The 12,500-nt window shown below is 33.5% G+C and overlaps 1 protein-coding gene across 3 annotated transcripts in view; it reads right to left on the bottom strand.

Moving 5' to 3' along the window:
- The window catches only part of ZCCHC7 (zinc finger CCHC-type containing 7), a 253,514-nt gene that overhangs the window by 17,827 nt on the left and 223,187 nt on the right, over window positions 1-12,500 (bottom strand). For all 3 annotated transcript variants that reach the window (XM_060609299.3, XM_060609300.3, XM_078436676.2), the window contains exon 6: window positions 11,439-11,474. In XM_060609299.3, coding sequence (XP_060465282.2) covers window positions 11,439-11,474 — 36 coding nt within the window. The remainder of the gene's footprint in view (window positions 1-11,438; window positions 11,475-12,500) is intronic.

Here is a 12,500-nt window from a genome sequence, read left to right as displayed (position 1 = left end):
TTCCTCCTTACACCTCTTTCAGATACTAAGTTTTACAAACCAATGGGTCGAAGGGTGCAAATGACCAGTGGTAAGACCATTGATTATTCAAGGGCCTTTCAGTACTGTGTGTTTGTATACATGTATCTTCATTTTATGTAACCAAGAGTGTAAGGGATTGCCTGAGTGTATCTTTTTCACTAAGTTGAGACTATACTAAAGGAATACAAAGAGAGGTAAATTGTTGGTAACTCTCAATACTGAAAAGACGGTATATATTCACAACATTAAGCATTAGGCAAAAGTCTAAAAGGCGATATATATGAAGACTAAAATAAATGAAGCACAGGTTTCATAAAAAGAAGCTATTGAACTTATTTATCACTTTTGTTTTTGTAAATGAGATCCCACCCTATATTCCCTCCTACCCCCCCGAAAAAAAAAAAAACAAAACAACAACAAAAAAAGAAAACCTCAGTAAGCAGAGAACAATGAACATATGCAAGACAGTAAGGATCACAGTAATTCACTCCCTGAATGCTCCAAATCTTCATGGCTTAAAAAGCATCCCAATTTTCTCCAAAGGTAGTGGCATTTATTCACTGGGCCATAGCTAATTTTACATGGAATGCAAAAATGTTAGTTTAAGTTTAATTTACCACCCTATTTAAATATTTCCAATGTAGCTCTCAAACTGCAGGGCTATCCCTCCGTCTATTTTAATTTTAAAGTAAGTTAGCAAAGGCTTCCTTCTTAATCCCCAGGGACTACCTACACAGTGACACGAACGCGCAAATTTATGACAGCAACATAAATGCTCTTCTGAAGTAATGTGCAACATTAAGTGAAAATCGTTTCCTGGAAAGATATTATAGGTATCTATATTTTATTTGCCATCTTAAACATATCTGGGTCTTTATGGCCTTATTTTAAAAATGTATTTCCTTTTTATATTTCCTGGTGCAAATGGACTGCATAAATAAGCAATGTGCTATGAGGCTTCAGACCAGCCGATAAAACCTTTCAATTTTCATGCCAGCTTCTTCTTTTGTAATTCAAATCCGCCTGGAAACTGGCAGCTCTGAAAACTGAAACAAGCGCTGCCACAAATACCTTGTAATGCTATCGACCTTGTCTGCCCGTGCAGTGAGAGCGGGGGCCGCGGATGTGTCTGCAGCCATCCAGATAACACAACTCATTTTTTGGGGGGGGGGGGAGGGTGGGGATAACAGGAGCCAGCCCCAGACTGTGCACCAAAAGCAGTCATTACCAGGCGCGCTGGAGAATAAGTCTCTTCAAAATACACAGTGCATTTAAAAACCACATATGAGGCTGAGCCACTGCTGTCATTACCAATTTTAATTTCGCTCCTTCAGTTTGCCAGCCAGATAAACTCTTTAGTGCTGTTTTTTAATCTATTTGCCACATTTTAGGTTTAAGATTATAGTAATATGGACAGGAGAAGGAATCACTTTTAGGGGAAATAAAGAAATAGATCCGCTTATCGGCGCCCATCAGAAAGTTCATTAATCAGCCAGGCTTTGTGCCCTCTAAATTGAAAGGTTAAATAATCCTCTCAGGAATATTTCTCGGCCCCTCCGCCAATTGTCCGGAGAGGAGCTGCCATTCATAGCACGCGGGATCGGTGACAGGGTATCTTACCACTGTTTGGACCCCAAACAATGATGGACAAATGGCCTGGTTTACAAAGAACCTTTTAGTACGCGGATGGAAAAGGGACCACAAGCTTTGAAGCAGGGTGGAGGGATGAGGAGGGTGTGAAGACAGGATGTGGGGGAAGGGACAGAAAAGAACACATACATGTGTGAATCCATGGATACTTCATCTGAAGGTTTATTGGGGTAGACTATAAAACATAGAAACCACATTAGTATATATCTTCCAACCATACGAACTACTTAACATATTCAAATTTGCTTATATATTTTGCATATAATGGTATATAAACCATCACCGGAAAACTGTAGAATAATAGAACTGTAGCTCTATTATATTTATTAGCTACAACACAGAGGATTCAAATAAACACCAGTATTTTCATTTTTACCATAACTTCACATGACTCACAACACACAGCATTCCCCCTCCCCATCCAAACCCGCTTATTCACGTGCAATACTCTTAACCGACAGTCACAAAGGCAGAGAACTCCACAGCTGGAAGGACCTGTCTAAAGAGGGGGAAAGTAATGCTTTTTTTGCTTTTACAATATGCCCTATCTTAGCTCCTGCTTGTCTTTAAAATAAAGAACAACAGGGAATAGGAACGCTCTTTGCAAGAATACAAATCACAGGCATTGAGAAGATGCTTAATTTTGTGTTGTCTTTTTTGCTGGACCTATATGAGAATAAAAACAGTGTAGAAGTGATGGAGCTCTTAGACCTCCACGTCTTGCTGTGAAATCAGGCTCGTTTCTGGCATCAGTCATGTGAAGGCATGAAGCAGTTTTATCTGAAGTACAAAAAAACTGATATGCTATTTTCACCTGATTAACATAAATCCTCTACCCCTATAGAATTGGTTTATGTGTGAGTGGGAATTACTTGATTTCATATTAAAATCAATATATATATATATAAAGCAAAAGACTGATATAATTTCATTTGCTTATGATAGATGACTATATTCAGATGACACTGAAGTTACCATTTAAGAAGTGAATGTTTACTAATGTATATAATTAGATCATATATTTTTCAAAATCAGTATTTCTTTACATGGCACAAATTTTATATAGTCATTTTCATTAGGAGAAGAAGTAGCCTAAATATTTTTTGTGACCTACTTCTTAAATGTCTTTATAATGATTTTTTTGAGCAAATCGAATTAAAAAAAAAAGTTTGCTATACTTAAACATTACCTACATTTCTAGAAAGGACGAGGATAAATAATTAGAAAATGAAAAGTGAGGTAAAAAATTTTGTTAACAAAAGACAGTGCTTGTGAGTATTTTAACTTCAGTAATTATAAAATGGAAACATTTTTAGGAGACAGAAAGTAAAGAGGTCATTATGAATCTCCTCATTTTAGGTAAACAATAGTCTTCTCAAAAGACATTACAATAGTCTGAGTTTGGGCTATTAGCCCAGAGGTCATCTCTACAGGTGCGAGGCGTCTATGGGTTTGCTTTATTGGAGCTCACACAGTGTTGAATATGGGCTATGTGCTAAGTATTGTGCCAAGTACTTTACACTTATTGACTCATTACATACTTACAACAAGAAGGCACCATTCCCATTTTTCAGATGAAAAAACCAAGGATCTTAGAAGCCAAATATTTTAACTAGGTTTGACTATCTAGTAAATTAAAGAGACAGAATTTGAGCCAATGTCTGATCTCGAAGCTGGCATTCTTTTCTCTGTAATAAACATTCCCTAGTAATTTCCTCCGGATGAGTTTGCCACTCCAAATCAATTTTACTGCATGTTTCTTAAGGACTTTAGTAAACAAGGAGGAAATGTGGTATAGTTATAAATAAAGGAAATGGGAGAGATCCAAGAAAGATAAATTTGAGATTTTACTGTATGAACAAAGTTAATAAATGATCCAAAATTTAGTTCCCCTAAGTGAAAAGAAACGTGGGGGTAATCCACAAATACATGTAAAGAACAGTATTTATATAAAATCGGCATTTATAGAGATGGGTATATTACAGAGTTATAAAGATGACCTCATAATCCATATAATAGATTTGATTTCATATGACTTTTGAAAAAAGGAATGAAACTAATGTGGTAGCTGGGGTGCCTGGGTGGTTCAGTTGGTTAAGCCTCCAACTCTTGATTTTGGCTTATGTCATGATTTCTTGGTTCATGGGCTTGAACCCTGCATCGGGCTGTAGTGCAGAGTGTACTTGGGATTCTCTCTCCCCCTCACTCTGCCCCTCTCTCACTCACACATGCTCTCTCTCTCTCAAAATAAATAAGTAAACTAAAAAAAAAAGAAAAAGAAGGGATGCCTTGGTGGCTCAGTCAGTTGAGCATCTGACTTCGGCTCAGGTCATGATCTCACAGTTCATGGGTTTGAGCCCCGCATGGGGCTCTGTGCTGACAGCTCAGAGCCTAGAGCCTGCTTCAGATTCTGTCTCTCTCTCTCTCTCTCTGCTCCTCCCCCACTTGTGTCCTCTCAAAAATAAATTAAAAAAATAAAAAAAAAATAATTTGGTAGCTTGATTACCATTTGACACACACACATGAATTCTTTTTACGAAGCTAGCAGGGATTTCTGAACATTCCCATGGAAAAACTCCTATTTGAAATGTGATCTACCAGTATACTGGTATATCAATTAAGGCAAAGGCTTATATTAATTCCAAAGATACTAAAAAATTTTTTGATCAAATGGTCTCTAAACATGTGGCATTTTTCTTCATATAATATTTTTGGTATTTCCAAAAAACTAAGGACATTGGCCCTAAATGACCATTGCTGAGTTCAAAATAGTTGAAAAAAAATTACAAATGTACAAAAACATAACTCCCATGACTTTCTTGTATGTGGAGATCAAATGGCAAATGAATTTCAAGTCTAAAATCTGACTGATTTTATCAATAGTTCATTGACTTTTAGTCATTTAAGAGATTTTGCTTTTAAAATCTTAAACTTAATTCAATTTAAGATTACTAATACAGTTTATACTGTAACAGAAAATACAACACTAGTTCAGAGAGACTATTCATATCAACAAGTCAAGGGATTCTTTCAGGAGTCTTTTCATGAAGATTATTCAAATGATTGACCAAAACCCTTAAAGGTTATGGTTGATCATGACTGTGAGTAACTAAGTGATTCCTAAATACTTAAGACCTGTTAGGAATTACTGTAATCTACCATGTCATTTACATGCATGACTACTAGAAGGAAAGTTTAATACAAATATTACTGGTCCAGTATGCTTTATCTACTTTTAATTCTTGCACTGGAATGTCCAGAGAAGATTATGATAAACTCAATCAGTTGGAATATATTTACTTAAGGAATGACATGAATCACCTGTTCAAAATACACATGAAAAAGAATCACTTAAATATACTAAAAGCATTCTACATACTACTTCTACTCTCTTTATGTATGGTTAACGTGACCAAGAATAGGCATCATTTAACATTCCAGATTTTTAAACTACAACTTACTTTATAGTCAGATACTATACAGTATTAAACTGCAGTTTGAAAATTTTCAGGCTACCTGTTTATATTCATTTTTGTTATAACTATTTAAAAGTGTAGAATTGTGAGTGAAAAACACTCTTTAAAAGTGTAGAGTTGTGAGTGAAAAACAACAACAGTTTTATTTGGGATTAAATGAATAATGTATGTGTTCCTCAAGAAGAATAGGCTTTAAAAATGTTATATATATTAAAAATATAAATACTTACAGACAGAATTTAATCACTACAGAATTTAAGTATCAATTTAAGTATCAAAAAGGTGAACATACCTAGGGAAGAGAGAAAAGGGTAGTAAAAAGTTCAAATGTAATTTATATCTTTTTATCATCCTCAGGAGAAACATTTGCTAACAGAAAAGAAAAGGAAGACCGTAATGAGTATTCCCTTAAATTTTTAAAACAGAAGTAACACTTGAAGCCCATACTGTAAATATGTAAGTCCTAAATATAATGAATGGTCTTTGCCCCCAGCTACTAAAGGCAGACAAAAAGGCACAGGGACTGTCAAATGAGAAAAGTTAGTTGTTATAGTAGAGCTTCAGTTTCAATCAGTTCATTACTGAACAACATGTGCTACCAAGAAAATGAGCAGAAATGATGAGGGGTTATTTGGACATATCTTCAGATATTTAGAAGATGGCAAAAACACAGCTGCATCTAGGCCAAAACATTTTTATAATGAATCTTTTAAAAATTGTGTGAATGCTGCATACTTTTCATTGCCTGATTACCTGAAATACTTATATTTACAACAGAACTAATGTTATAAAACACTTGATAATAAAAATATTAACACAGGAAAAAAAACATACTCAAAATACGCCATATTGATTTCTCATTTAAAACAAATTAATGTTTGCATTAAAACATTGATAAAATAAGTTGGAAATTTTCTCTGAAGGGGATGACACCTCAGTATTTCTTAGGAAAGAAGAAAGTATGAAGGTTTTCCTACGTGCTTCAATAAATACAAATAAATTTAATATCTAAATCTAAATTTTATTCTATTCCCATTTATAAATAAGTTTGTGTACATACAATCTCTAAATTTCTGAGGATAACACTGTGAGAGGAAAAATAACATGTGCATTTGTAATTCACAGTGTTCACTTTTTCCCTCTTCCTTTTACAGAAGCTTTAGAAAATTGCTTTTTGATGATTTAGCAAATTGTATTTATTTTTAAATGAATCTCATTTATTGAAATTGATAATTCCAGGTTTCATTTGCTTTGAAATTGCATTTTCCAATTGCTTCCAATGATAAGTTCTAGAAAAATGTGGTCCAGCATGACACTGAAATAAAGACTTAAAAATAAAACTCAGGTGACCTACTCTGTAAGTGTAGTAATTACATTTATAGTAAATTCTAAACATGGTAAGATTGAAGTAAAAAAATTGCTAGCTAAATGTTGACACTAAATTCTTTAGAGAACAAGTTGAGTACTTAAATAAATATAAAAGTATTCACATAAATTTTCCAACTGAAAAATATTTTACAATTTTAGTCACAGTTCAAACGTATCTTCTCTGTCACCATATATGAAGTATTAGAAAACAGTCATCAGTGCTCATTCAGAAATTCTTTTTATTCAGATGCCAAGTAACTTGAAACATAAAGTGGTCTGATATATTTTATAGTAAGTACTACAATGAGAAACGGCCCCGAGGTACTACAAAACAGTCCTGTTCCTTCTGAATCATCAGAGCATGATTACACTCACCTCAGCAGCATTTCAGTGTTAAGGACATTTTTAATGAAAACTAAATCTCTGAAAATTTGACAGAGATGTAATATCTCAATAGCAACACTTAACCAATCAAAACACTGAAATAGCAACACCAGCTACAGAGGGGGGGACCCCTACAGTTTAAACAAGGGTGCTCCTGGTTCTTGAGGCAGTTGGCAAACTGAATTGAACTAGCAAAGTAAGAGCTTCCAAAATGAATTTGCAAAGTGTTAGTTTATGATAATCTGTATGCCAGGCCTCAAGATATGGTACAAGAAAAAAAAAAGTTGATTTAAATAATTCTAAAACAGAGTGAGGCCTAGTTCTCACTCTTCTATGGAGTTCTTCTAACACTTTAAAATACAACGTGTAACCAGTTCTATTTTCTTAAACACACACATGAAAAAAGACATGTCACTTGGTATCTACTGTGGATGGGGTTCTTGCGGGTGTTGCGGTTCTGCTCATGTAGCCGAAGAGCTCCCAGAAAGAGGTGTAGGACTCCCAACATGTATTCAATTAAGAGAGAAAGAGGGACTTTTTTTCCCCCACAAAAAGAAAAGATTCTGGCTTGAGGCTGACTTTTGGAAATTTTGTATTTTTAAAAACCCACTTTAGTTTTAGGCAGTTAGAAAACTGTTACCCATCCTACCTTCATCACAATTCTAGGATAAAGACTTTTGGATAACTATAGCCTCACAACCAAATTCCACTTTATTATTCCTTCCTTTTGGACTACAAAACATCGCTCTAAAGTTAAATTTAAATCTGTTCATATTTAGGGTTACTTACTTTAGAGTAACATTCTTGTTTAGTGTAAAACTCTCATTTCCATAATGTGAAAACCCAGAAAACACATTTCTAAAGTAATGTTTCCAAGTAAGGAGAGAAAACTGAGTGGTAAGATGAAACAATATTGTTAATTATGGTCCACGCTCTGACACTCAACTGGTTCAGGTAAGACATTATCGATTACTAGTAAACTCTGGTCACAAGCTTTTTCCTAGGCTAGACGGGAAGGCAAGGAAACCATACTCCTTACCGTTTCCCTGACAGCAAGCATTTTACTTTTTGAAGTGAAGTCTAGGCATTTGAAACACTATATATAAAGAAACCATTTAAAAGGTAATTCTTCCAAAAAGGTTACATTTGCTTCCTATTTAAACTTTTAGTTAAAGTAAAAGGTGGTAGGTTGTAACATTTTAACAATGCACACAAAGCAATCGAGGCGCAAAATTAAACATAAAAGATGCATTGTCCTTTTTGATTCTTAACACACACACAGCCCCCAGATAGCAAACTCCTGGTTACTTTTTTAAAGTAAGTAGATTAAAAACAAGATTAACAAAATGTCCAAAGCATGTCAAATTATAGCCTCTACTAGTTAAAAACTCTGTTGGTTGTAAAACTCTGTTGGTGGCCATTTTGGCCTAGGATTTTTAATATAAATGAAACTAGAAATGATGGAATGGGGGAAGGGGTTTTCCTTCTTGAATAAAGAGGGAAATTTTTATCTAGAATGAGTTATCTGAAACATGAAAAAGAATATTCAAAGTCAGGCTTTACCAAAACCTGAAAATATAACAGAAAGTAAAATACAAGAACAATGCTACAGTATTGAAGATTTAAAAAACGTTATAAACATTTCTGAAGGAGGTAAATACATAAACTAATTGGGGAAATTATTTAATTGCTAAATAAAATCATAGATTTTTCTTTTTCCTATGCAGAGCTCCAAAGTGATCATCTAAAGTCATTAAATTACATGACAATTTTATAGCCATAGCCAAATTAGTTGTTATAATATGCATGCACACACATTCACACACACATCTATCTATCTATATAGTATCTTTTTATTAGAGTTTTACTCTCATGTACCCTTTAGAATGATGGTCTTAGTTTTTTGTTTTTTTTTTTTAATGTAGTGAAGTCCAGTCAAGTTTGGCTAAAAAGCTGTTCTATTCAGATACAAGTTGTTAAGAAAACTTTATTTCATCTCATTTAATTGCTGAAAATAGTGAACATTTTCTCTTCTTTAACTTTTGTCTTACTTTTAGAATGTGTTTTAAGAAATTTATGATTTGGAACATTTTGCAAGTCTACTTACACCATTCAGCTTCACCACCACTGTTGTGTATTTGAGAAATAACACTCTATTTAACTTATAAACTTTTTTTTTTTTTTAAAGAAAGAGAGCAATTCCCAAATAGACCTTAAATTACAGTTGTTAAACTTGAGGCTGTGTAAATGTCCTTCTAGTCTTACTGATAAAAACCAGATAAAAGTAACTGAAAAGTTCTCATTTTCAAACTGGATATACTAATCAATTTATTCCCCCCAAAGCACAGCTCATTTGGGGTAAGAAATGGACATTTTGGGTTAGAAAAACAAATTGATCAATGATTAAATGCGGAAATTTCCAGAGTTTTAGGAAGAGTGGTTTAAAGGAATGTACAGTGGCAATTCTAACCTAGGCTTCATTACTTGGTCATTGCTGAGTGATGCCACATTCACATGTGAGGGCTACTATAAGTCAATAGATGGCAGTCCATCGCCTAGTAAAAGAGCTGAAGATGACTAAACTCACCATGCATCCTGCTTTTATTCAAGATTAAATACTGCTTAATTACACACATTTGGATTTGCCTATCTACATAATTATTTAACTTTTACTCTAGATGAAAATTGATACTGATATATACATGTTTATAAGTGTACTAGCTTAGCATGTATATTTGCATAGTAAACGAATTCTAAATTACCAATTACTAACTTCAACTTGATAATTATAAATTGTGATAGTTACCTTCAATATTATTTTGAAAACTAATCAGAATTCCAGATTGAGAAAAATGGATTTTTCAAAATAATTTTGTTATACCTATGAATAGAATATATTGTAACTCTCTAAAAGAGAAATTCATTTTGTTTTCATTTATTTTTTCCCAACTGTTCTCTTTACAATTTATGTTTTTCAAAAGCTACACTATTAAACAAACCTTCAAATATTTGTTATACTAAATACCAATTTCTATTCTTCTACGACAGCTATATTAAAGAATATAGGTGCAAGTAATGAAAACAGTGGCTTGAAAATAGTACTTCCCACATGTCAAGTTTTCAAGACTGGAATTCTCTAACTTAGGGGAAAAGGGAAAAGAAACAGTGTCAAATCCATTAGGTTATAATTTAATAAAAATACTGATTAAAAAAACTGCTATATAATTACAAAAAGTGACTATCATTTTGAAAAATATGTGACTGGATTTCAATCAAGTTTAAGCTATAAGGATTTCACCATAGTATGTTAGGATAAAAAAATTGCTATATAAGTATAAATACAATGTATCCATAAGAGTTACACCTAGAACATATATGTGTAACATATATAGAGGGATACGTGCGTGTGCGCGCGCGTGTGTATTTTGGTGTAACACTAAATATTTTCACAAAACCCAATTTGGGACTGAAGGACAGTTGAGGAATTACAGCTTTCTACTGAGAATCTTTACGTAAACTGAATAGTGATAACAATATGAAAACAAACCATCGAGCATTACTCATTGCTTCTTGGGCCTGTGACAGTCTTATTGGTAGTCTGAGTCACTGCTTGGTTTACTTTTTATTTCTACAAGGGGAGAGCAGTAAGAAGACATGTTTTGTAAAAACTTCGTCCTTTCTATTTTTACTGTCTTCCTATAACCAAACCCTCTTAATATGTTAAACCTTAAGGAAGAGCTTTTATAATACTGTTGCAACTGCAGAACTACAAGAATACTTTTTATTATCGCATCTTGCGCAGTATAACACATTTAATATATTAAAAAATGACTACTATGGTGAATTATTGAAATTATTGAAGCTGAATATTAAAAATAAACTGACTTCATAATATTGAGCACTAGCCAATTGATTCCATAGTAAATTATGTTTTCTACTTCTACTTAGCCTAAATTCACAATAAAAGGAAACCAGAGAATTGAATAACTTGAATGGTATTAAGCAGATGTTTATACACTTTGAATAAGTCAAGAGGAGCTTAAGGATATGACAGTTGAATTGTTCTATGCAAAAGATACACTAAGCTTTTCTTAGCTTCATTAAAAAAAATATGTGCAAAAATTTCAATAAAGCCAGAAAAATGATTATGGAAGATATGATGGACTGTATGCTTAGGGACCGTAGATAATACAACACTTTAAAGACACTGGATTACTATTATTTTTTATGGCTCCTAGCATACTTTTTCCCTTTAATTTCATGAGTGTAGTGTAGGAAGACGGAGAAATATCATGATGTAATCATTAAATGATGTGAGTAATAAAAAACAAACTCTTTTCAGAACAGGAAGATATAGAACAGAGCAGTGGGCAGGGAAGAAGAGAAAAAGTATATTATTGCTTTCTCAGTGCAAAAACTCTTGGATGTTTATTATCTTCCAGTAGAAGATGCTTGTCTATATTTTATGGTCAGCAGTTCAGAGAAGGATAAATAGGCTAGGTCTTGGGGAAAATAAAAAAAAAAGGTGTTTCTACTCACCGTTAGGTGATACTGCCTCCAGATTTCTGGGCAAGCCTGGAAAATAAAAATATTGATCAGCTGGGAGCATGAAACAAGGTACTTTACAGCCTGTTGGTTTTGGCATAACCCAGCATCCACCGGTGTCGGTCACAGGAAAATAAGAAGCTTAACAGAAAGGGTCTGCATTTCAGCTTCAAAAACCTGGCTAGACAGTTTAATTGAATTTTACACTGGTTTAACACACTCCCTGCCATTGTCAGAAAGCCAGTAACAAAGTTTTCTCTCTCTTTTTTTCTTTTCAGGTTAGAAGTTTTGGGCACTAAGATGTGATTAAGAGCCATAACTCAGTTAAACTGATAAATGAACAGCAGTGGTCAAAATCAGTAAGAATCACTAAATACACCTTTTAAAAGAACATTTGGAACCTTGGTAGTATGATTTAAAAAAAAAAAAAAAGAATTTAATAGCAACGGCTTTAAAGAAGCCTTTGCTGTGGTTACATATTTCTGATGTCTGTTGCCATCTTTTTACCTAATCATTGGCTGCTAACCTATGAAATAGGGTAAAGAGAGAATTACACCAAAACTAAACTAAAAACAACCTCAATCTAAAGTCCATGCCTTTTCCCTTAAAAGCTGTCTCCTCCATCTGTACATTTATAGGCAAATCACTTTAAAAAACCAATAAAACCTCAATAACTTTGCAAAAGAATAGGTAACAAAACAAAAACAACCACAAGCAAGAGCAGCAGCAACAACAAACACCAGTTAGGAGGCATTTTCTTATGAACACAAATACAAATCCTCTTTCCTTATACTTAAATTATGACTCTGCTAAGGAAACACTTTTCTAACCAAGTTCTTATATTTTCTTGGTCTGCTGTCTTCTGAGAAAAAGAACAGCTGATGACAGTAAGTATTTTTTATAATTATGTTACAGTAACAATTTAAATATATTAAACCACCAAGCTAAGTAAATGACAATTCTTAAAGTAAACGTGAATTTATAACTTGTGTGTTAATATGTGTATCTACATACATATGCATGTATATACACACACATATGCATGCCTAAAATTAG

Source organism: Panthera onca, chromosome D4 (assembly GCF_046562875.1).
Source record: "Panthera onca isolate mPanOnc1 chromosome D4, mPanOnc1 haplotype 2, whole genome shotgun sequence".
NCBI lineage: Eukaryota > Metazoa > Chordata > Mammalia > Carnivora > Felidae > Panthera > Panthera onca.
Note: the sequence above shows the minus strand (reverse complement) of the source record. Positions and strands in the feature narration are given on the sequence as shown.